This window comes from Balaenoptera ricei, chromosome 4, assembly GCF_028023285.1.
Source record: "Balaenoptera ricei isolate mBalRic1 chromosome 4, mBalRic1.hap2, whole genome shotgun sequence".
NCBI classification, from domain to species: Eukaryota; Metazoa; Chordata; class Mammalia; order Artiodactyla; family Balaenopteridae; genus Balaenoptera; species Balaenoptera ricei.
Window position 1 is genome coordinate 149,162,872 of NC_082642.1, and position 26,148 is coordinate 149,189,019.

Consider the following 26,148-nt stretch of genomic DNA (forward strand, 5'->3'; position numbering starts at 1 on the left):
ATCTAACACAGGCCACTGGATTCAGGAATTGCCAATCTGACCAGCATCACTTGCCTGCCTTCGAGCCTGCAGTGGCTCCCATCTGACTTCAGGTTAAATGCAAACTCCGTAAGAAGACCTTGCTGACTTCGTCAGCCTTCCCTCCTGACTTCATAGCCTGTACACTGGCCACGCCGAATGTCTAGCTCCCTTTGAGCCTTTGCACATCTGCCCCTGCTGCCTGAGGCTCATTTTCACCTGGTTACCTCCTGCTTTTTCTTCAGGCATCACCTCCAACCTGGAAACCCTCCTCGCCTCCTTCTCGGGTGGGTCAGATGTCTCTTGTTATTGCCCCCTGCCCACCGGACACCCCTTGTGCTCCTCTACCACAGCATTTAATATCACTCTGAGCATAATACTATGACAAAGTGTAGAGAGAGAAGTGGTGAGCAGTTCCTCCTTTATTCGGCGTCCTGGACTCAGGCAGGGGTAATGAGGGGCCCTTGAACCTGGAGTAGAGACCCAGGCCCAGAGTCAGAGCAGGGACTCACCCTGGTCCCCATCACCAGTGGGGCGTGAGATCTTTTGTGCCGCCGAAAGTGGAATACTTCCCTGACATCTCAGAGGGCTGTCGTGAGGACCATCCTGAGCTAGGAGATGACAAGGCTTTTATTAAAGGTTGAACATTTTATAAAAAGGAAGAATGAATAATTATATATATATTTTGAAGCAAAGACCAAGTTCTGCCACATGGAGACTTGTTCTGAAGGCAATCCCAGTTCTGCATGTTTGAATTACCCATAAAGGTTAGCGCTTTTGTCGCAGTGTAAATCCCACTCTATCCTTAATATAGAAATACACTGGGTTGTCATTATTCGAGGTGGTATGTTCTATAGAGTCCTGATGTATAGCACTGAATTAGCAAATATTGAGACATTGTTCCTCTGAGAATGCACAACCTAATTTTATACATGTTTCTGCTTAATGACACCTTATTTTATAAAAATTTTTATTGGAGTATAGTTGACTTACAATGTTGCATTAGTTTCAGGTGTACAGCAAAGTGAATCAGTTATACATATACATATATCCACTCTTTGTAGCTTCTTTTCCCATGTAGGCCATTACAGAGCATTGAGAAGAGTTCCCTGTGCTATACAGTAGGTCCTTATTAGTTATCTATTTTATATATATTAGTGTGTATATGTCGATCCCAATCTCCCAATTTATCCCTCCCTTCCCTTACCCCGTGGTAGCCATAAGTTTGTTTTCTACATCTGTGACTCTATTTCTGTTTTGTAGATAAGTTCATTTGTACCCTTTTTTAGACTATACATATAAGCGATATCATATGATATTTGTCGTTCTCTGTCTGACTTCATTCTGTATGACAATTTCTAGGTCCATCCATGTTACTGCAAATGGCATTATTTTGTTCTTTTTCATGGCTGAGTAATATTCCATTGTATATATGTACCACATCTTCTTTATCCATTCCTCTATTGATGGGCATTTAGGTTGCTTCCATGAAAGACACCTTATTTAATACCCATTGTTGATTCATTAACGTTGAACTCACGGCCAACAGCACTGTGATTTATGCCTGGACACAGCCCCCCTAACACATGTATTTTCTCTGTAAGGCCCATCCCAGCTTCTTGCACTTGAGAACATGAGACAGTGCTGCACCACCGTGCTTGGGGCTATTTGACACAGCAAAATCACCAGCACAAAGCACAAAAATGTGAAAAGCCTGGCACTAGGTAGACTATGAAAAGGACACATGTTTATGGTATGGGAGCTGAAACCAGAAGGCAGAGCGTCACCTGGTTCCACTTCGGCTGGGACCACGCACACTGGGTGACTCAAATTCTCCCAAGAATGGCTAGGAAAGCCCTGGGAGGATTGATTTGGGGGGGTTTCAAATAAATATTAGTAGGCAAGTTTGCAAAAAACATTGCGAATTATCATGAGGGTCAGCTGTATATACCAATGAACCAGGGTTGGATTTTCCTCTACTTAGCCATCCAGAAGATGGCCAGAAGCCAATCGGTAGATTAAGACTCCAGCATGGTGGTGAATAAAGTAGACATAACGGGATGTAATCGCTCAACTGTCAGCCAAACAGTTGTGTATAAAAGAAGGCAACAGACCCAGAATAGCAAGTGTAAGCTGAGGGCCGTCAGAAGTAACAGGTGTCAGCCAGGGAAGGATACAGAAAAGTAAATAGAGAGCTCAGAGGAGAATGAAGAAAGCGTGGGTCCCTGGGGCCACTGAGTGAAGCTGAGTCCACTGGAGAAGGTTTACACCAGGGGCCAGCGTGCCAGGGACTCAATTAAGGATGAATATAATGATTAAGGCCAGGCCGGCCTGATTACCATGCGGGCGCCCGTATTTCTTTACATTTGCCAGCCTCCCCTGTTTCTGCAAAATACAAAAGAAGAAATGCTGCTACTTCCCCTAATTCTAAGGTGAAACCAAAGAAGGGGGAAGCGAAATGACCTGCCCAAAATCCTGTTAAACCCACGAGGAGGCTGTAACAGATACAGTCGGTCACCTGGCCTGTTCAGCACAGCCTCTTGGATATGAAGGTTACATCTGTTGCAAGTTTTAGAAAATTCCCTGCTCTGGTTTTGTTAACTGCCTAGGGAACAAAGCGTGTTTAGTCAAAAGTACAGCAAATCTGTCCTGCCCCTAAATCCAATCATTTTAACCTCCCAAATAGCTTTCTGAGGTTTACAGTACTGCTCACCAGTCATCATCTTTAAGGAAAAAGTTTTATTATTATGAGCAGTGAAATCACTATGTAATTTTCCAGTTAACTGAATAAAGCTCAAAATGCACGCCCAGAAGTCTTTCTACCTTGAGCGCATCAAGCCACCTTGATCATCCTACACATCCTGAGCGTGGGCTGTCGGGAAATTAACAGTCTGGAGTTGAAAGGCTGTTTCAGGGGCTTCTTGGAGAGGCAGCACCTCTCTGCCCCCACATCCATGTGTTGGGCTGTGTTGGGCCCTCTGGTTGGTCGGCCTCCCTGAGTGTTTCTGAGAGCCTTTTGTTGTACGTGGGGATAGAGCCACTAATCTGGCCAATTCCAAGCAGGAAAGATCAAGTGTAGATTTCACATCTGAGTTTTAAGTGCGGATTAAAAGTTGCATTAAGTTATCAAATGCACCTCCATCCTGCCTTAATCGCCAAGTGGCTCTGTAGTTTGGGGGTAACTCTGCATCCCGAAGAAAAGAAAAAGTATTCCGTGTAAAGGCTTCAGGCAAATGGGGATTGATCCAGTTACTTTTAAACAGCTCTAATCCAGGTGGTGTTGGCTGAGTAACTTTCTGGGGTGGGTACCTCGTTACCGAATAAGGTGTTCATTTTTATAGGATGTGACATCTTGGGTTGAAAAGGCACAAAGGAGCTCCTACCAGACTGACAGTGTCTCCATGTAGAGAAATACAGCAGAATCAGGGGTAGTGGGGCAGGAAGTGCATGTTTCTCAGAGCAGCTAGGGAAAGCCTGTCTGATAAGGTTACATTTGAACAAAGGTCAGGATGCAGGGAGGGAGGGAGAAAGTAGACACTCGAAGGAAGAAGCTTTCTGGTGAACAGAACAGCCGAAGCAAAGGTCCTGAGGTGGGAGTATGTGTGGCTTTTTTTTTTTTTTAATGAATTAATTAATTTATTTTTGGCTGCATTGGGTCTTCGTTGCTGTGCTCGGGCTTTCTCTAGTTGCACCAAGTGGGGGCTACTCTTCGTTGCGGTGCGCAGGCTTCTCATTGCGGTGGCTTCTCTTGTTGCGGAGCATGGGTCTAGGCATGCGGGCTTCAGTAGTTGTGGCACGCAGGCTCAGTAGTTGTGGCTCGCGGGCTCTAGAGCGCAGGCTCAGTAGTCGTGACGCACGGGCTTAGTTGCTCCAGGGCATGTGGGATCTTCCCGGACCAGGGCTCGAACCCATGTCCCCTGCATTGGCAGGCGGATTCTTAACCACTGCACCACCAGGGAAGTCCCTGTGTGGCATTTTTGGGAAACAAGATCACTGTGGCTGGAGCTGAGGAGGAGAGTTATAAGGATGAGGTCAGGTGGGTAGTGGAAGGGGGCTCGATCTCATAAAGACTTAAGATTTTTTTGTTTGAATGAGTCAAAAGCCAAATAATGGATTGGCACGTGTAAACAAATGCTTAGACAGGCACAAGGATCTGATCCATCTGTATAAATACACACCTGGTCATCCACACAGAAAAATCCGCTTAATATATATGAATATATAGGGGAAAGTATGGGGTTTGGTGAATCAGAGGGTCAGTGTGCAGAAAGGGAAAAGAAGGAGATGTTGGGAGAAAAACTAACAAGATAAGAGATCATTGACTAAGTGATTGTCAGAAACCAGAGTTAAATACAAGAATTCAAAGCCCAGGGGAAGTGGAAAAATGGGACCTGGATGCCACGTGTCACTCATGAAAGATGAAAAAATGTTCACTCCTTAGGCAGAAAAGTCACAGAGAAGAGCCGGGCGGCTGTCACTTTTCTTGTCAAATGTTAGCAGCCAACTTCCAGGGTTATTTTTTCCATTATTGTTGATCAGAAATTTGAAAGTATTTTAATCCCATACACTTTGGGGTTCCTTTAAATGCTCTTGAAACAATGGCAGGCATGGAAAATTTTGCAGGTTTTGTGCCTTTAGAAATAGTATTTTTATTTGGCTTTAAGAAAATCAAGCAGCTTTATTGTCAAAGAGAATAGCTTGAGTTTGTTGAGAAAAAGGGGTCAGAAACTGGATTTTTGGAATTTGTAGGTTCAAAAGTAACATATCAGAAGCCAGCAAACTTTTCCAAATTTGCACTCAGCTGGTTCTTTTTGGGGAGTGTTGTGCTCATTTCTGTAAAAAATGCTTCCATGGCACCCTCAAACCTGGGGACAAATGATTAATGGTATAATCCCCATCATGAATATGAGCCTGTCCTTGGGGCATTTTTATAGAATGTGAAAGCGAATATCATCTACTGTTTTACCAGATATCTTAATCCTAAATCCAAACCAAGGCTCAGCTAGGAAGCAGTGGATTTGGGGCTGCTTGTCCTTGCTTGTTTTGGGGCTCCCTTTTCCATAGAGCTTGGACTCCCAATCTCTTTTCCTCCTAGTACACTCATGCAGTTCTTTTTTTTTTTTTTTTAATTAATTAATTAATTTATGGCTGTGTTGGGTCTTCGTTTCTGTGCGAGGGCTTTCTCCAGTTGCGGCAAGCGGGGACCACTCTTCATCGCGGTGCGCAGGCCTCTCACCATCGCGGCCTCTCTTGTTGCGGAGCACAGGCTCCAGACGCGCAGGCTCAGTAGTTGTGGCTCACGGGCCTAGTTGCTCTGTGGCATGTGGGATCCTCCCAGACCAGGGCTCGAACCCGTGTCCCCTGCATTGGCAGGCAGATTCTCAACCACTGCGCCACCAGGGAAGCCCCCATGCAGTTCTTAAGGAATGAAACTGACATGCCCAGCCACTGTGTAAGCTGCTCTACTTATGCTATTTTTTATGGGCTGCACAACAACTCTGTAAAGTAGGTATAAGTCTCTGATATTACAGATGAGAAAACTGAGATCTAAAGGGGTTATATTTAACGTGCCTGAAAAGCATCTGATCTGAGGGGTTTCAAAGCCTGAATTCCCTGCATCATAACCTGTGGCCTCCACACCTGTGCGTTGGCACTTTTATCCTGGGCCAGTGCTCTCTGGAGCACCACACCAGTCTGCCCACAGTCCCATCCCCTTCCCACACTCATCAGGACATGGAAACTTGCCTACCTGTGAGCAGTCCATAAAAGCCCACTTAGTCTATGCTTTCCTCTTTTGCTAATGCCGTTTTTTAAAGTTTTAAAAAGTCAGTGGCATTGTGAAGAGTGGTGACTAGTAGGCTGAGTAATGAGACCTCTAATTCTTTTTAGCTCCTTAGTAATTTAACTCACTTCAATGGCAGCAAGGTCTCAGCTCAAAGAAATGATTATCCCAATGAGGATTGAAGGTCATGTGAAATGGTGTCAACAACACCGTCACAAATCAGTGAGATGTGTTTGGTGAAAGTTTTTGATACTCCTCAAAGACCTACCAGCTTCCTACTTAACACAAGTACCTGTTGACAGAATGCTGGAGTATTAGGGTAGGCTAGCTGCTGAAACCAACAACTCCCAAATCTCGCTGGGATAACGAGGCTGTGCTCCATGAGGTCATTCAGGGACCCAGGTTCCTTCTGTCTTGTGCCTCCCCCATCTTCTGGGTCCTCAGAATCTGTCCTTGTCCCTTCTCTCTTCCACATGTGACAGCAGATGGGGAGACAGAGGGAGTAGAGAGTCACACAGGGTCTCAAGGGCCAGACCTGCAAGAGGCAAGCATCACTTCTGCCCTTTTTCCATTGGCCAGAACTTGCCACTGGTCCACTATGTTGTCAGGAGGCCTGGAAAACCTGCTCCTCCATGGACTCAGGAAGAAATGTATTGTCTCGGCCCCATCTGGACTCTCACTTTACCTCTGTCCTCTGCTGGTTTGTTTTGGGACCAGGATCTGAATGCATCATGTAAGAGCAGCACAGCTACCTTGGTCATCCCTGTCATTGTGATTCCCCCCCAGACATCTAAGAAACAGTCCGATGGCTCTAGTTCTTCTCATAATTAACCTCCAGAGTCAACTTCTTCATGCCAAACCTGGGACTAGAGAAGAGACTTAAAGTCTAAATAGACTTTTTGATCTTAGTGCTCTTGGGTGTGTGGTCCCCAGTCATGAGCCCGTTATCCATTGTAGGGCCTTTCCTGCATCCTTAGACTCACTGACTCATTGCTCTAAAGCCACGTGGGCTGCCCCTCCTCACGCTTTAGCCAGTTTTCCAAACACACTGACAAACACAAAAGGAAAAGTACCCTTTTCTGGAAAAGAACTTCAAACATGTAGAAACACCTTTGAGTATTTGTGAGTAAAAGGGTGTGGTCTCTTATCTAAAGTATTAACCGACTGGAGGGTGCTGCTTTATTTTAAGAAAATGGGGGTGTGGGGTAGCAAGAACAGCACAATTGAATTCCATTCTCTTCCCAGAAGTAAGGTTGTGAAATTGGCCCCTGGTGACAGGGGACTTGAGCACACGGGTGTGGGACCGGGGACTGATGTACTTACATCCTGCACTTGGGGTGACTCCCGCGACCTCAGCCCTTGGGAAACTTGGACTTTTGTGGACGGCTTCTGGCTTCAGAAAAGAAAGAGGAAGAATTTGCAGCCCGTTTGGCATCTTCTAAATATTAGTAGTTTTTAAACCTTATTGATTTAAAAACCGGAGAGAGAGAGAGAGAGAAGGAAAGAGAGAAGGGAAGGGAGGAAAGAAGGAAGGAAGAGAAGGAGGGAGAGGGAGGAAGGGAGAAAGGAAGGGAGGAAAATTTTCTTTTCCCTTCAAGCTCAGCAGTGACATTTCTGGACCATGACGACATCTACTGGGCTGTGTGCTTGTCTCTGACTTGACCGTCTAACCATTGGTGCTCAGAGCAGAGAGGGGCGACTGGGGGTGTGATTTGCATTGCATCAATGAGTAAGTTCATGTCCTTCAAGATTTACCTTATAATAGCAATACCTTAGTGTTGTGCAATGGTTTATGGTTGATAGAAGATACTCTGCCCATTATGTCATTTGATCCTCACAGTAAAACATGAGGACATCAGTTCTGAGAGGTGATGGTCACAGTCACACACTTTAATCCCAGGTTGAACCCTGGTCTCAGGGCTTTTAATCCTCTGCTCCCCCCACTTCCTCCCTGTCCGTCCCCCTGTTTCAGGATGAGGATTCCTCAGCAGTATGGGATTCTGAAATGCCTTCTGAAATCATCCAAGTTAGATGCAGCTCTTAGCACTGACCGTGTTTTACAGACTCAGTGAACATTCCCTTCAGAATGATGTGCTTAACAGTAACCCTCAGATACTTCATGCAAAAAAAAACGGGGCAGTCTGGTCAAATATGTGCGAGAGATTCTACCTCCTGTGTCCCTCCTCACGCCCCAGTGCACAGTGGCTTCTCTGTGGTTCTGTGGAGTCCTGCAGGGCAAGAACTGTTTGCCTTGGTTGAACCCATACATTCCAGGCTTATTTCGGATAGACCCTTCTTTTTCCCCTGCGTAATACCTGTTCCTCCCATAGAATGCTTTGCCTCCTCCCATCCCCATTCTTTGAAAATCAGTCATTTACACTCTGGTCCTTCAGTGGTCCCTGGATTATTTGTGTATAAATGGGTTTTCCTTGTAAATGCGATGGGGGTTATGATCCCAAGAATATCTTTCTGAAGACAGAGAAGAGCTTCTGCCCCTCTTAGGGGTTCATTTCCCATGAACTTTTCACCTACCTTTAGAAACAGGGAAGCATAAAAGCCTTTATCTAAATTACTCTAAGATTTGCCCAACCCAAGCCTCTCGGGATGTGCCTTTGAGGAAGGTTTGAGCCATGGCGGTGGCTGCCGGAGTTTCTGCTGATACACAGTGGAGGGTTCACCAGGGAAGAGAGTATCCTGGAGTTAAACAGAAGCTGTTCCAAGGCCTCTGGGCTGTGTGCAGCTGATGAAGCATCTACACCCTCCCACTCCCCCCTCTCCCCCAGTTTAAACAAGGATCTACGGAGCATTTACAGGCCATGCCAGATTCTGAGAGGTGATTTCTTAACAGAGTGTGTACTTCTGCCTTCTTTCAGGGTAGCAAATATTTGCCCCCAAATATACAGTTAGACTGTGAAAATGCTGGCAGAGAGTATTAACACATAAAGCATTTTTGACTGATCCAACGCAATGGGGCATTTGATCCAGAGAGAACTGTTAACAAAAAGCTACATCTTTAAAAAGGATCCCATTTGAAAGTTGGTGAGGGCATAAATGAAATAAAATTGGCCATATGTTGATTAAAAAAAAAAGATCCCGTTTGAACCAGCCAAGAAACCAAGGTGTGGGGAAGCTAAGTGCTGTGGTCTGAATGTATTTGTACAACTAAATTTATGTATTGAAATCCTAACTCCCAAAGGGAAGAGGTAGGGCCTTTGGCAGGTGCTTAAGTCATGAGGGTTGAGCCTTCATGAATGGGATTCACTAATCCCATTAATCTCTTACAAAAGAGACCCGACAGAGTTCCCCTGCGCCTTCCACCATATGAGGACACAGTGAGAAGAGGCCAGCTATGAAGCAGGAAGATGGCTCTCACCAGAACGTGACCATGCTGGTGCCTTGATCTTGGACTTCCAGCCCCCAGAACTGTGAGAAACGAATTTCCATCGCTTATAAGCCACCCCGTCTGTGGTGTTTTGTTAGAGCAGCCTGAATGGACTAAGACACTAAGTAACGTGTTGACTCTACACAACACATTGGAAAGAGCGCACGTGTTCATTGGGGAAGCCGGGTAGCACGCTGGAAGGGGCTTTGGACTGGGAGCGGGTCATCTGTCATCTGCCCTTTGTTCAAGGTCAACCTTGGCTGAAGGCTCTTACTCTACCCCAGTTCCTGCCTTCATCCTGGGAGATGCCTGATCCAGAGGGCATCTTCCCAGCTCCTGGCATCCTCATTTCCAAGAATCTTCTCCTCCGCTGACCTCTTGCACACTCTTCCATGGCCACTTCCGTGGCCACTTCATCACCTGCAACTGCTCCGTCTTGAAATCTGTTCAAACAAATTTTGGGCACGAGCTCCTCCCTCTCCAGCTTGCTGGTGTGCTTGCCTCCACTCTGACCTTGCTGGATCTCAGCAGGACCTCTGTGTTCCCTTGGGCCTCTCCCGTGATCGTCTCCTTCCCTGTATTTAGCTTGGAGCCCACAGTCCATCATTTCAAGCTCTCTCTTGCTAGCACCCGCTTTCATATTTTTTGAACCTTAATCTACAGTAAGGAGTATAATTTACATATGACCTCAGACTCTTATGTACATATATTTTTACACATACATACAAACATGCATAGACCTATCCCAACTTTAAAACAATCATAATTATTTAAAAATCTCTCCCTGGACATCAGTTCTTATGACTATAGCCCTATTTCTCTCCTTATCTTCATCAAGTTGTTGTAAAGGTCATCTGTATAAACTCTTGGTTTCCTATGGCTGCTTTAATAAATGATTACCCAGCACAGGCTTATTCTCTTACAGTTCTGGAGGTCAGAAGTCTAAAATCAAGGTGTTGGCAGGCCTGCATTCCTTCTGGAGGCTTCAGGGCACAATCTGTTTCCTTGTCTTTTCTAGTTTCTAGAAACCGCCTACATTTTTTGGCTCCTGGCTGCCCCATTCCAACCTCTGGTTCTGTTGCCACGCCTCCTTCTTCTGACTTTGACCTTCTTGCCTCCCTCGTATAAGGACCCTTGGAATTATACTGGTCCCTCCCAGATCAGCCAGGATCATCTTGCCATCTCAAGATCTTTAACTTAATTATAACTGCAAAGTCCCTTTTGTAATGTAAAGCAACATATTTATAGGTTCTGGGGACTGGTCCCTGTGGACATTTGGGGGGGGCCATTATTCTGTCTACCAGGTGAACTATCTTAGATTTTCTTAACTTCCATTCACTTTCAACCTTTTCTAAACAGGCTTCTGTTCCCCACTCACCATCCCTAATGCCTCTCCAAATGGTCCTTGATGCCCTCCATGTTGCTGAAAGCAGTGGGTAGTTCTAGTTGTCCTTCTTTGGACCTCTTAGCAGCTCCTGACTTAGTCGGCCAATCAGAATGGGGCATGGAAGGCACCTATGGGGGCCATAAGGTGGGCGGGCCAATGACTTGTCCTCATGAGGGTTTCCTCTGTCACTATGGAGGAGGATCTACTGTGGATGGGGTCAGCTGCAGAAGACGGGGTTCCATGGCTCTCCGTGCCCTATAAATCAACCACAGGCTCCACAGTATCTAGACTTTCTTTATTAGTGTAAAGTATTGGTCACAAAACTGCAGGTAAAGGTTTTCTAAACAAACATTTATCTACCAACAAAAAAGTACACAGATCCTAAGTGTGTAGCTGGGTGAACTTTCACAAAGTAAAACACGTATCCACCCTTCAGGTCAAGAAACAAAGCTTTGCCAGCTCACACGCACTCCCTGTCACGTCCCCTCCCTGTCACCTAACCCCTCTCTTCCCAAAGGTCATGCTATCCTGGGGAGGCATGGGTGGTTTTTAAATTTTTGCCCTTTTAAATAGACTTTCTTTCTGAAAAGTTTTAGGTTCACAGCAAAATTGAGCAGAAAGTTCAGAGATTTCCCGTATATCCCTGTCCCCGCCGCACACACAGCCTTCCCCACTATCAGCATCCCACACCAGCAGTGCATCTGTTACAATCAGTGAACCTACTTTGACACCTGTTTATCACCCAGAGTCCATAGTTTACACTAGGGTTCAATTCACTCTTGATGTTATACATTCTTTGGGTTTTGACAAATATATAATGATATGTATCCCCCAGTATAGTATCAGACAGGATGGTTTCATTGCCCTAAAATTCCCCTGTGCTCCACCTATTCACCCCTCTCTCCCCCCAGACCTCTGGCAACCACTAATGTTTTCACTGTCTCCATAGTTTCGGCTTTTCCTGAATGCCGTATAGTTGGAATCACACAGTATGGATCCTTTTCAAATTGGCTTGTTTCACTTAGTCATATGCGTTTGTTTCCTCTGTGTCTTTTGTGGCTTCATAGCTCGTTTCATTTAGTGCTGAATAGTATTCCATTGCTGGACCTAGGCATAGGTTTTTGAAGAAGGAATTGGACCGAGTCTAGAGCAAGTTTTACTGCTGAAGTATCTTCTTGGAACTTGTATTAGTGTTAGGACTGATGTACCGGGAAGGAGGCTCCCCTTCCGCCTCAAAGTGCAGAAGGGCCTGAAAGACCTCGAGTTAGTCAATTCTGTGCATTGAGCTTCTGCCTCCAGAATATCACTCAGAATATGAATACGGTATGCAGGGGGGCTCGGGCCACTGTGCTGCATGGTGTTGTGTTTTGATGTAAATGGTCCCACGGAGATCAAGTTTGTTTACCGGGTACAGAGTACATGACAAATAGGATGAAGAAAGATGATGGCCTGAACACAGCAGAAGTTTCTTTCTCACTCATGTGACAATCTGTGGAGCAGGCAGCGATTCCCTCCATGAATCCAGGACCCAGGCCCCTTCCATCTTGTGGCTCCACCTGCCCCAAGGCCTTATCATCACCTTCATTTAGCCAGAGTAACACATGGCCTTTTGAACAAACCATAAACATGAAGCTGAAGTCATGCTCCCAGAATTAATTTAACATTTCAGTCAGCTGATCATCTCCATGAATGATGGGTGATGGACAAGAAAGTTTTAATGACAAAGCTAAAGCATGGGGGTACCAGTCTGGGAAGCCTCAGGGTGGGTGCTGGCCTGGGAGCAGCCTAAGGGCCACTGTGAGTTCCCTGGTGTGGCTCATAACACACCCCCACAAATGATCTTGTACAAATCAAATCATGGCTTAAACAGGGCTCACCTGTGTATCCTACAGGATGACACTGACCTGGGGCCCTAGGACCACCAAGGGGCCTCTTCCTGGCCCCTCTTGGTGGCCTGAGGGGTTCACCTTATGAGTGACAGCATTCCACCAAGCAGGACCTTGACTCACATGCCTGCTGCCTGATGGCAGTTTTGCTGCTCAAGCTAGACTTTGCTTCTCTAAGCAAAGTTAAATCAGGGTAGCTGATGTCTTGGCCTTTCTTATGATGATTGTCATGGGCGGGAAGAAAAAAAAGGAGTTGCAGTGAAAGACCTACAGTCTGGATGCAGTGTGCTGTCGAGGGCGCCCGGTGTCCGTCTTCAGGCGGGCAGATGTGGATTGACCGGTGTGCCCACCCTACAGCAGAGCATCTCAGTCCCTTCTCTGTGACTGTCAGGGAAGCCCAGGGAGCTGGACTGGGTGCCTTTTGCAGAGCATTACGGCCCGGAGAGGATTTTGAAACCTAAGCAGGACTAGCTAGAACACGGCCTGGCCGTGTGGGAACTGGGGAGCTCTAAGGCTGCCCTCCTCCACTCCCCCTCCTTCCCCTCGGAGGCCGAAGGCTGCCAAACCGTCTCCCACACACCTCACCAGAAAGTCCCTGGCTTCCCTCCCAGCCGCCTTGCGATTGACCTCGTGAGGTGTGAGAAGGAGGAAAGGAATCTGAGTTTCAGATGAACCTTCCCTCCTCCTTTCTGAAAAAAAGTCCAGGCCGCCAGCGCCTGTCAGGCGGTCCGCTCAGCTCCTCCGAGCCCGAGGCCCTGCTCAGCGCAGCCGGCCAGCTGGAGACGCAGGGCTCGGGAGCCTGTATGAGTCTGCGGGGCTGCTGTAACAAATGACCACTAACCTGAGTGACTGAAAACAACAGAAATACATTCTCTCAGAGTTCCAGAGGCCAGAAGTCTGAGATCAAGGTGTCCGGAGGGCCGTGCTGTCTCTGGAGTTTCTAAGGAAGAGTCTTTCCTTGCCTCTTCCAGCTCCTGATGGCTCCCGACAGTCCTTGGTGTTCTTGGCTTGTAGGAACATCACTCTAGTCTTTCCATGGCTGTCTCCCTCCGTGTCTCTTCTCTTCTCATCAGGACACGGGTCATACAGGATTAAGGGCCTTTCTTACTCCAGTCTGACCTCATCTTAACTAATTATGTCTGCAACGACCCTCTGCCCAAATAAGGTCACATTCTGAGGTTCCGGGTGAACATGAATTTGGGGGGATGGGACACTATTCGGCCCATAACAGAGCCCCACCATCCTCCCCTTCCCTTCCCTTCAGAGAAGGCCCTTATCCCATGCAGGGAGCTTGCCTTGCTTTCTTCTCCAGGACTGAGGCAGGCCCAGGAGTGGTTTCCTAAAATAAAACGGGATCCCCTCGCCCCAGGAAGGCCTGGCCCAGCTAGTGGGAGATCAGAGAACCCGAGTCTCCTCCAGGACAGGCATCTACATGCCCAAGGGACACCTACTTGCATTTTTTTCCTGCTTTATAGAGATGCTTCAGGACTTCTTGGCTCCTGGCCCGTCCTTTAGTGCTTCCTGGAGGGAAGGAGCCCTTGGAGGCTTGCAACGGGCCATTCCAGACCAAGGTTTCCAGCCCAGATGGAAAAACGAGCATCCGCTCCCTCCGCCCCAGCTCCGGGCCTGTCTGGTGTCCTGTCCAGGGAGCTGCTGAGGAGGCCCCGCCCACACCTTCCTCACTGACCAGCTCCTCCCTCCGGGGAACCGAGGTCCTCCTGCTCCAAAATCCATGAAGGAGTGCTGAGCTCCTGGGCCTCTTGTAACCCGGCTGAATATTTTCCAGGTTACCTAACCAAACTCCTGCAAAACCACACCGCCTATGCCTGTGATGGGGACCATCTGGATCTGCAGTGCCCTCGGCATTCGACGATAAGTGTCCAGTCGGCGTTTTATGGGCAAGATTACCAAACGTGTAGCGCACAGCAGCCTGCCTCCCAGAGAGAAGACAGCTTAACCTGTGTGGCGCCCACCACCCTGCAGGTATTGCCTTTCATAGATGGTTTAAGATGACAAAATGGGTTCCTCTCTCTCTCCCTCTCTGTCCCTCTCTCTGTGTATATACTTGTGATTCTGTAGTGTACTCAAAGCAAACCCGCTCCATGAAAATCTCAATGTAGACAAATCACGAATTTTGCAGGCGAGCTATTCTTTGCTTCTCAGAAGGATTCTTTACCAAACGAGTCTAAATAGAATTCCTGCTTATAGGAGAGCTCCCTTAATACACTTGCAGAATGAATTTATTCATAGGCACACTCTTCCCTGCAATAAAGTAAAGTATCATCATGTTGGGCTTTAACCTCCAGACCTACGTTGCCCATCAGTACCCCGGGAGAGAGGAAAGGCTGTGCATTCTTTAGTGGAAACCACAAGGCAGACATCAGAAGTCATGATCAAATTCTTAGAGAATGCACTCAAGGAAGGGGAATATCACTAATTATCTTTTTTTTTTTTTTTTTTTATGGTTTGCTTCTCCAGTGGTAGATAATCATGTTATTCTCGTTTGGAGCTATTTTGGGCAGTTTCTGCTGGTTCGTCCTTGATAGTACCAGGAATTAGGGGTGGGGGGTGGCTGACTCATTCTTTTTTCAGTCGGCATTGGGGAAATATGTGGTCTACGGGGAGGTCAAAACTAATATAACAATGATGATTTTAGACTATTCTGGCTTTCAATTATCCAGACAACCTCTATTCTGCTCTCCCAGGCCCCTCAACATTTATAACTAGTTAGCTAAAATTATGGAGTCACTTGGCCTTGGATTTTTTTAATGCCTCCAAAGTTCCCTATGAATCCGTTGAAGTCACGGTGGTTAGAGCAGATAGGTGGCAAATTAGATGTCAGCTTGATTTTGTCAGTTGTGGGAAATGTGGGTAATGGTAAATTTCCTAGGAGGACTGAGGAGAGATGGAATTAGCTCTAATGCTGTGCAGCTCTCCCTAAGGCCGGAAGAGGAGAAGCAAACATAAAATGATCATGTAAGGATTTTTCTATTTTGTCTACTATTTACTGCTTCCAAGCTAAGCATTGTAGTACCTGGGTGGTCATGTGATTGGTAAAGACACCAACTGAGGAGCCAAAAGAATGTGTTTGAATGAATCCCCTGGTTTCCACACCCCCCACCCCCAGGAGAGACCACGTGTGTCTTCGGGAGGCAAGCAGTTACTTTCCTTGTGTGCCCCGCCCTACCCCCAGTCCTTCCCTGTACCTTGAGAATGTTCCCTTTCCTCCCCCCAACACTCTTGCCCGCCTATCCCTGGTACCCAGGCTTTCCGCTGCCCTCCTAGGGGCATAAAAAGAACGTGGCCAGTGCCACCAGGGCGATAGTGCCTGCTTTGTGAAAGTATGAACTCCTGGCATCCTGCGTTTCCAAAACACGGCCACCTCACCCTCCAACACGGGCACCTGTCTGTGCCAGGCATCCCCGAGGGTAGAGGATGTTGCCATAACCGGGCAGACAAGTCAGAATTTGTGAACACGATTCTGATGTTGTGCGGAGGGTTTGTTTGCCAGAAACATCCCCGCGTGCTGAGAGATCCTGTACTTTGTCTTTTAACCTGTGTGTGGGAGCTGAGGCAAGGTGCTTCCTCAGGGGGCAGTTGCTTAACGTAGGAGAGAACAGGTTGATGTCCACACCGGAGCACCTCACCTGATCTAGCCCACGACTAAATGGCTATAGGAAGTCCCCTCTCTGCAATCTCCAGCTGTAATACAGTTTGGAAAGAGCTCTGCCCTTGGGTCCCATTCCATGGCTGTAACACCAAGAGCCATCCGAGGGCTGAGTTATTTCACGATACCCTCAGCCATGGAATATGCACCATCATCTGGGGGTCCTTGGGGTTTCCCTGGGCATTTTTCCTGATCTTATGCGCATCCGCGGGGCCCCTGAGGTGACGGGGGATAGCTGGTAGGGCCAGCATCCTTCGCAGAGATACTCCACGAGCCACTATGAGAACATGGCGACTCAGACAGGCTCGGGAATCTGCACTAAATTCCGTCCAATGGTAATAAGTAGATTCTTGGGAACATTTTTACTGTACTTGTTGTGGAGGACCTCTGTGTCTGTCGTCAGCAGGGCCTGATCCGTCTGGGAGCTGGCAGGGCAGCAGCGCGACGCTGGCCCACCTGCGACCCAGTACTGGGCGTTCCCCGAGCTTCCACAGAGCAGACTCACTCTCCAAGGTGTGATCTGCCTGGAAGAGGTCGGGGGAGATTTGAAGGAAAGCTTTTTTTTTTTTTTTTTTTAAGAAGGAAAAGTTTTAAGCCAAATGCTCAACAGAAAGCCTGCCTATTCCACCCAGAAAATTGCTCCACCAGGAAAAGTGGGTCCCACGTCCTTGAGGTTAGCGAGGGTGGGAATCAGCTTTTTAATTTTCATTGGTTGGCCTGCTTTTGGGTTGGGGTCTCCGAGGCGTCCCCCAAATGCTGAGCTCCCCTGTGGCCAGCGTCAGGTGTTTCTAAGGACGAGGATCTGTGGTTACGATTCCCGCTCCCCAGAGCCCTCTGTCAGCCTTAAAATCAGGGAGCCTTCCCGGAAGGGGGCCTCCGAGTCCCCTCCGGTCCGCACTCTGCGGTACCCTGATCTTGCCCCCGGCCCTGGGAGCCTCCGTGATGCGGCACTCTTGCCAAAACTGTCAGCGATGGTGCCAGGTGAGCCAAATAGGAGGCTGGTTTTCTGAGGGAGGCCTGGCGCTCTTGGAGCAGGTTTCGTCTTGGGGGAGACATGGGGAGACACGCAGCCGACCTGATCAGGCGCGTGTGGGTGCTTCCATCTTAGACACAGCTGGTACCAGCGAGAAGGTTTTAAAACGTGAGCCCCAGGCCAGGCAGGCAGGTGCCCTTCCTCCTGAGAGCCCAGAGCAGCCCAGGTGTGGAGTCTCGCAGACACTGTGTGTGGTTCTCAAGCCTATCCCTTTTCTACCCCCTCATTTTAGAAGGTGCTGGACGAATGCCAGAACCAGCGGACCTGCCACCTCCTGGTCAATAGCCGTGTTTTTGGACCTGACCTTTGTCCAGGAAGCAGTAAATACCTCCTGGTCTCCTTTAAATGCCAACCTAGTAAGTAACTTGCGAGGGGCACAGCGTGTGCAGGGGGTGGGTTCCCTGACAAAAATGCTCCGCCAGCTGACATTCGTCCAGCTTTGAAACTCTTGTTCATAGGAATGTCGGGGCCCCATCCCACCTGGTTTTTTAGTTTGTGTGTATTTGTGTGCGTGTTGTGTGCCCACGCGCACCGATCTGTGTGCATTGTTGCAAATCCCTGAATTTTAAAAAATCCTTCCTAATATGTAAAACTTGGTTGTACTGATGCTAAAGATGCCAGGTGACAAGAGACTGCGATGGCTTTTCCCCAACATGAGGAGCTGGCTGTCCTTTTCAGAGAAAGGCTTGTTATGAGGCTCCGCCTCCCCCGGCTGCAGGGCGACTTTTTCTTCTGAGGGGGCTGCTGGCACAGCTGCCACCTGAGCCCACGATTCCAGATCTTTACAGACTGGCTTCTTCCCACTTTCACCTTCAGTGGGGGCTCCTGAAGCAGCGTGTTTCCTAAGCAGAAAGCAAGAGGAAGAGGACTTGGCGGGAGCAAGCTCTTCTATTCTGATTCTTGCACTTCTCTCCACTAACTCTCGCCATTTCTAACGCACACCAGTTTTGTGGTTAACCCATTGCAGGCTAAAAATAATTGCTCTTCCATGAGGAGGTCACACCTCCAGGCTTGGAGGGTCTGCCTGAGAGAAGCCATAGGTAATTACAGGTTCCTGGTAATACTTGGAAAACTTGTTGAAAGACAGCAGTGTTCTAGCAACAACATTTAGCCAAACATCAGGGATAATAATTTGTAAAATTCTGTACTGCCACAACAATGCAATGGTTCTCATTTTTTTGCATCTTGTTCTGTGTTGGTTTCTGCCTCTGGAGCCCAGCATCTCCCAAGACACTGGTGGCCTGGGTTCCTGTGGTGGGTGAGGCATCAGCCATATGCATGGAACGGTCTCAGGCACACATCTTCAGAGAAAGCCCTGGATGCTTTGGCAAATATCCAGGCTTCTGTCTCAAATCCTTTCCTTGCTGGGACCCAGATACCTTAGAACGGCCCCATGGCTCAGCGCCCCTACTGTGCCTCCAAACACACACTCATACTCACACGTGCACCCGTGTACACGCTATCACACACTCACAATGCACACGCTATCACACACAATGCACACACCTGGACTCTCCCACGTATACACTGTCACGCCCATACACACTGTTATACACGTATGCACTGTCACACATGTAGTCATACCACATACACACACTCACTCACAAGTACACACAATCACAAGCTCTCACAAGCAGGCCCAAAGTTTGCAGAACAGCCTAAACTCCCCTGCTCCCCACCCAGGAATTCTCACCAACTCCTGCCCCACCCCGTAGACTCAGGAAAATCACTTCTAGATCCCCACGTTTTTAGTGGCTTCCTCCCTCTGCTGAATCTCAAAAAATGACCACACCCTTGACCACGCCCTGGCCATGCCCTTGGCCGCACCCTTGACTGCTTTAGCTTTGCCTTCTTTTTCTCTTCTGCCCGTTTATTGTGATAGTCTCTCACATTTTCTATATGTTGGAAATAGTTCATAATAAAAAGATGGGCAGGAACAGCCTTTAGAAGAAGTGAAAAGACCCTTATGAAATTGGCAGGACCCTGGATAAGCCAGTGCTGGGCCACAGCCTTGTTTCTACAGTGGGCAGTTAGGTCTGTTTGCTAATTTCATTTCCTCAAACACTTATTAAGCACCTGCTCTGCACAGGTGTGGGCCACGTTTTGGTTATGAAGAGAACTCACATCTCACAGAGGATTCCTGGATGGTGGTTCTGTCTTGGGTGGTTTCCAATGTCCCTTCATAAAGCGAGCATTTATTGAGATCTTCACATAGCCAGTTGATTCTCATCCTTTAGATTCTAGGCCAAAGAGCTCCTTTCTCCAGAAGGACCTTCTCTGTCCAAAAAAATACCTAAAGAAGACCCCTGCGCCCTTGGTACTGTGCAAGAAGCTCACAGGAGGAATTGACCTCGGCAGGAACTCAGGGAAGGCTTTCCCGGCAGATGGTGACGACCTTCTGTGGTGGAGTCAGGGCACAGAAAGCTGACTCATTGCAGAGGCCTGTGGCAGGGGTGGTACAGGGTGGTGCAGGGGCCGGAAGGAGCAAAAGGAGCCCTAGGCAGAGAGCTGGAGCACGATCCAGGGCCCTGATGGCCAGGAAGGGGGTGGAGTCTTCCTGTAGGGCAGCATTGAAGCAGGGAGGCTCCTCAGCTGGGGTGGTAGAGGCCCCTCTGGCTTCCCTGTGTGTAACGGATTTGAGGGGCAGAGCCCTTGCATCTTAGTCCGTTTGAATTGCTACAACACAATGCCATAAATTAAGTGGCTTATAATCAACAGAAATTCATTTCTCTCAATTCTGGAGGCTGGGAAGGCCAGGATCAAGGTGCAGATTTGGTACCTGCTGAGGGCCTGCTTCCTCATAGGCGGCTGTCCTTTTTGCTCTAACCACATGGCGGAGGGGAATCTCTCTGGGGTCTCGTGTACCAGAGCATGGATCCCATTCATGGGGGCTGTGCACTCATGACCTCATCACGCCCCAAAAGCCCCACCTCCTGATACCATCACATGGGCATTAGGATTTCAGCATATGAATTGTACGAGGACACAAACATTCAGACCAGAGCCCCTGGGCTTCGCTGGTGGTACAGTGGTTAAGAATCTGCCTGCCAGTGCAGGGGACACGGGTTCGAGGCCTGGTCCGGGAAGATCCCACATGCCGCAGAGCTACTAAGCCCATGTGCCACAACTACTGAAGCCTGCGCTCTAGAGCCCGTGAGCCACAACTACTGAAGCCTGCGCTCTAGAGCCCGTGAGCCACAGCTACTGAGCCCGCAAGCCACAACTACTGAGCCCGCGTGCCACAACTACTGAGCCCACGTGTCACAACTACTGAGCCCGTGAGCCACAACTACTGAGCCCGTGAACCTAGAACCCACCGCAATGAGAAGCCCGCGCACCGCAACAAAGAGTAGCCCCCGCTCATCGCAACTAGAGAAAGCCTGCGCGCAGCAACGAAGACCCAACGCAGCCATAAATAAATAAATAAATAAATAAATAAATAAATAAATAAATAAAAGAAACCAGAGCCCCTCGTGTGACCTGGACATTGGTGACCTGAAGCACTGCCGTTTAGGTGGCAGCACCTGTTGCTGCTGTGAAGTAGGGGTGGACGTGAGGTCCCCACACCCTCCTGCCTCTTCTTCTGCAACCCTGTCACCTCCTGAGGCTCTTCTCCACGGCCCCAGTTCCAGCCCCCGCCTAACACTCTGACGGTCCAAAGGCCCCACGGCTGCACCCAGGTACGCATGGAGCCAGCAGTTACCGTGAGAGCCAGTTATACCCATCTCTTCCCACCTGTGCCTCTGTGCAGTGAAATCTGCCCTGATGGAAGTACTTACACCAGGGAAATTGGCTAAGGCTACAAATCAGGGCTTGCTTGTATGTTTCTTGGAGAGTATTTTACCAACAATCCTCATTAGAATCTTCTTTTCCCCGATCGTGTGCCATGCTTCACTTCCTCCCTAAATATCATCCCTTCAGAGAATTTTGGTTTCAGTGAGTCTTTGAATTCAGGGTTCATGTTCCTGTCTGCTGTGGAGCTGCTGTGTGACCTTGGGCAGAGGAGGGAAACTTTCTGAGGCTCCCTAACTCAATTATAAAATGAAGATAAAGCACCGTCTACCTAGGGCTGTTGTAAAGGCTAAAAATACAGTGCTGTATGTAAAATGCTTAGCACAGCACCTGTCGTGGAGTTGAGCTCAGGGATTGGTAGCTATTATTCCAAGAGGCAGATTAAAGTAATTCTTGCTAAAGGTGTGAATGACTGAAAGGCAGTGATATACCAATGGCTGGGGGTGCAGGGTGGGGGGGTGCGGTCTGCCCTGAGTTCAGGCAATAGCAGGGTGCACTGTCTGCTGAGAATTTAAAAACACAATAAAAGAGACCAAGTATCTGTCTGCATGTTAACATTGCCATGCACTGGCAGTCGTAAATAATGTCAATAATAACATGTTCGCATCATGGCAGATGACCCCACATGCCCATCTTTGAAAGGCCACTGCTGATATGCAGATGTGTCTATGCATTGTTTTTTGTTTGTTTTTATACATTTATTTATTTATTTATTTTTGGCTGCATTGGGTCTTCGTTGCTGTGCACGCGGGCTTTCTCTAGTTGCGGCGAGCGGGGGCTACTCTTCGTTGCGGTGCGCGGACTTCTCATTGCGGTGGCTTCTCTTGTTGCGGAGCACGGGCTCTAGAGCACAGGCTCAGTAGTTGTGGCACACGGGCTTAATTGTACCGCGGCATGTGGGATCTTCCCATATCAGGGCTCGAACCTGTGTCCCCTGCGTTGGCAGGCGGATTCTTAACCACTGCGTTACCTGGGAAGTCCATATGCATTGTTAAAGAGGAATGCATCGCACACAAAGACCTCTAATTAGGAGAGAAAATTTGTTTCTGTTGTCCTTTAAGCAGAGTCATGGTTCTACCTCTACCCAGGCTTCTGGGTGAACCATCCAAACCCACAGAGATGTTGGCAACCCATTTCTGGAAGGCTGCCCACACTCTAACCCAGCTCTAACACAGATTCTAGTTCTCTGAGAAAAGCAGCAATTATGTTAATGGTCCCATTGTTTTTAGAACCCAGAAATGTCACTCTCAGGTGACAGTGAATTAGTACATTCCCAAGGAACCAAGGGACTCAACATCAGACAGCGGTAACCTCCAAGCACATAATGTGACACTCCCAGGCCCCTCCATTCCAGGAGATGATTTGCCCATATTCTGGGGACAGAAATCACTGGAGGCCTTAACATGGGAGTGTCATGTTACTGGGTGAGTTTGGCTGGTACCGAGGCTGGAACCTTTCATGAACGTGTCTTAATAAATCAGAGAGATGGGGGCTACTAAATGCATTTCATGACATGCCTTAAAAAAGCTCATCTAATTTATAAAAATTCTGATAAAAAAAGAAAGAAACCATTCGTGTTAAAAAGTTTCCGGATTACAGAGATAAGGCTTGCTTTTCGTCCTGTTTTCCCCCTTCTCCTTTTTGGCAAGCTCTGCCGATGGAAGGCGGTTCACCAAAAATTCTTAGCATTTTTGGTATTCTTCTAGTTGGAAGGGTACTTGAGCTCTTTTGGTGTGTCTACTAGGCCCTCTGTTCTGCATCAAAGGCCATTGCTCACGCTGGACCTTTGAAGTCAGGCAATATTTCGGGTGTTGGTGGGATTTAGTGTTTACTCATCAAAAGCACTGAAAAACTCATACCAGTGAGGATATGACTCACCGAAATCAAACCCTCCAATGTCAAGGTCAGACACAGTGTTCTTTTTATTTAGAAAAAGAAAACAAAACTTTTCTTGGCTCTAAGTTTAAACTGTTATATTAAGATTCCAGTGAGTGGGTAAAGGGCCTCCTAAACATTTGCTTAGTCATCACCTGACATTTCCTTCCTCTGATGGGTCCTCAGCTATGTTCACATACTAGAGAGGATGACGATTCTGTGAGCATCTGAAACCTGGCTTCTGCTGTGCACCTTTCATTCATGAATCTTCCCATCATCATGTTTTAAAGAACCATTGCCCAAGTTTTCCAGCACCAGAGCTGATGGTAATCTTGAGATCCTAAAATTTTTCCTTCAAGCAGTTCAAAAGTTTGGCCTCACTGCTACTTCTCTGTTTTCAGGAGAAAGGCATGGGAATTTACAAGTTACCGAAAGGTGGCATTTCTATTAGGACATTATTTTCTTTCATGTTTTAAGTTTGGGACTTAAGCATCAGCAATTCCAGGATGTGAAGGTCCCACTGGCCACCGTTGCCCTGATGTTTACTGCTCACGCCTTCTTCTTCTTCAGGGAATTTCAGATTGGTTTGATCACAACCCCGAGTGAGAAAAACATTTTACATTTTGGCCCTACATAATGCACAGTCGACTGAAAAAATCTTTTATAAACTAGTGTTTATCCTTACTTTGCGTGATGCACTTTGATGTTTTCTGAACTATTCTTTATTTTTTTAAATTTCTAATCACAACTCAGCAAATTAATTTCATGACTTATTAATGGGCCTCAAATGACAATTGGAAAACTTTGGTTTCAGGGAATCAGGCTGCACCTCCAATCCAGGAAAGAAAAGTGGAACAAAAACATGAATGGGAGAGAGAAGTGAAAGACAGGTTGCCTGTGAGGGTGATGGAGGGTGTGGGCTAGTTTTCCTTCCTCTTTCTCCCCATCCTAGGCAGCCCATGACACCCTGAGCAGCTCCTGGAATTTAGCTCTTGTTTGCTGTTGACACCAATGCTTGTCTGGCTGAAAGATGTGCCTCAAAGTAGAAAAAAGTAGGACTGGGGTGATAGAGTGGGGCTAGCATTTTTTCATGATTTTTCTTATACAAACATTTGGGTGAGGGAGGGAGAGAACCACACATGCAAAGAAATAACCATGGTCCCCTTTATGTTTTGCTTTGCTTTTATTTTGCAAGGTGTAAAATAAGTGGGAGGCTAGGAAAGGACATTTATAACGTTTAAGAGACAAAAGTTCAAAAGTTAGCATCCAGAATCTATGAATCACTCCTACAAATGATTTCTAAAAATCTGAAACACAACATGCAAAGGATGTGAAGAGGTGGCTCACGGAAGGGCTGTTTTGAGTAGTAAATTCACTGATACATTTAAAGATCCTAGAACAAGGCCTAAGTTCAGAGACTGTGCTCAGTAAACATCAGCTATTGTTATTTTAAAAATATCTTTGTTGAGGTATCATTTACATAGCAAAACATTCACCCATTTTAACTGTACAATTCAATGGTTTTTAGTAAATGTACTGAGTTGTGCAGCCGCAAGAGTCCAGCAATAGAACATTTCCACCATCTGAAAATATTTCCTTGTGTCCATTTGCCATTGTCACTTCATGTCCCCAACTCTCAGTCTCAGAAGACCACTAATCTTCATTCTGTCTGTAGAGATTTGCCTTTTCTGGATAGCTCACAGAAATAGAATCATACGTTAGGTAGTCTGCTGTGTCTGCAGTGTTAACTATTATTACTTTAAAAAATCAAATCATTATTAAACATTTTAGTCAATTGAATGGTTTTGGGGGACACTCTTTTAAAAAAAAACCAATGAACTATATTTTCTCCAGGGCGCATTTATAATGTCAACTCTGTATGACGTTGCAAAGGGAAATTTCACTGTGGTACACAGAATAAACAAATAAACAAATAAATAAACAAACTTTTCCTAAATTCTTTGGGAACAAACTATAAGCTGGAATCGTCCTCTCCTAGGACCCACGCCAGCCCAAGGGCCCGTTGTTCCTGACTTGGGGCCAACTCTTCACACCTCTTCAAAGAGGGATTCTTTTTTTTTAAATATTGTTTTTCATATTCTTTTGCATTATGGTTTATTACATGATATTGAATATAGTTCCCTGTGCTATACAGTAGGACCTTGTTGTTTCAAAGAGTGATCCTTCACAGACACTGTGCCTTGTTTTTTTTTCCTTTCCTAGACAAGGAAATAATTTACTTTCCTATCATTTCTCTTTCTCTTTGTAAATACACAAACGGAATACTAGAACGTTATGAAGTTGGGTGGTGAGGTTTAGCTGGACTCTCTCCTGAACTTAATCTTCCATCAGGTAATTCCTGGTCTTTACCTGTGTGAGTCCCAGTATGGCATTTGAGAAAAGGCTCCCTTCAATTAAGGAACGTGGGACCTCAAGCGGGGAGAGAGAGAAACTCCCTTTATGGCCTGTCCCAGGGAGCACTGCTGTCTTCACCCTGGCATCTCTCCTCCTCCGTTTGGTCCTTAGTGTAATTCCTGGGTCTTTGCACTTGTTGACCCTCTTCCTGCAGAGGATTTTGCGGGGTCAGAGAGCCCATGGCAGGCAGGGCCATCCCGACTCTCCCCTTCCTGGGGTGCAGCCCCACGGGGGATGGGACCTGGCCGGGACGCGGGCAGTGCTTGCTGATTCCTTCTGAGGAAGCTGATGGTGCCACCGATTTTTGTTTCTGCTTCAGATGAATTAAAAAACAAAACTGTGTGTGAAGACCACGAGCTGAAGCTGCACTGCCACGAATCCAAGTTTCTCAACATCTACTCAGCGACCTATGGCAGGAAGACCCAGGAGAGGGACGTCTGCTCCTCGGAAGCCACGTGGCTCCCCCCCTTTGGTATGTGTCTTTATGTGGCTGTTCTCAGGGTGCTGTCGGAGGCGATTAGGGCTCCGGTCCCTAAGGAAGGAGGCCACGCGCTGGCTGGTACCAGGACTAGAGGGAAAGTCAAGGGCAGGGGGAAACCACCCCCCAGGGTCCTATCTCCCTCTGCCCCACATTCTGGAATCCGTCTGTTGTTCAGTTAGTCTACACCGAGTATTTACTGAGCACCTGCTGTATGCAGGGCCTGTTCTAGGCATGGGGGAGTCATCAGTGACCAGCACAGAGTCTACCTGGAGCTGACCTTCCAGCAGTGGACGAGGAGGCCATGAGAAAGCAGATAATAAATGAGCTAATGTGTCGCACTTCAGGTGCACATAAGCATTAAAGGGAAAAGCACACGAGGAAGGGAGGGAGGGAAGGCCGGTGAGCACGCGGAAGGTGCTGCAGGAAGGCA

General features: G+C 47.4%; 1 protein-coding gene across 7 annotated transcripts in view; it reads left to right on the forward strand.

The window, feature by feature from the left end:
- The window catches only part of EVA1C (eva-1 homolog C), an 83,640-nt gene that overhangs the window by 20,849 nt on the left and 36,643 nt on the right, over nucleotides 1-26,148 (forward strand). For 6 of the 7 annotated variants that reach the window (XM_059922266.1, XM_059922272.1, XM_059922269.1 and 3 more), the window contains exons 2-4: nucleotides 14,242-14,438; nucleotides 17,388-17,511; nucleotides 25,557-25,709. In XM_059922266.1, the coding sequence (XP_059778249.1) occupies nucleotides 14,242-14,438; nucleotides 17,388-17,511; nucleotides 25,557-25,709 (474 nt within the window). The remainder of the gene's footprint in view (nucleotides 1-14,241; nucleotides 14,439-17,387; nucleotides 17,512-25,556; nucleotides 25,710-26,148) is intronic. The other variant, XM_059922268.1, reaches the window with a different exon arrangement.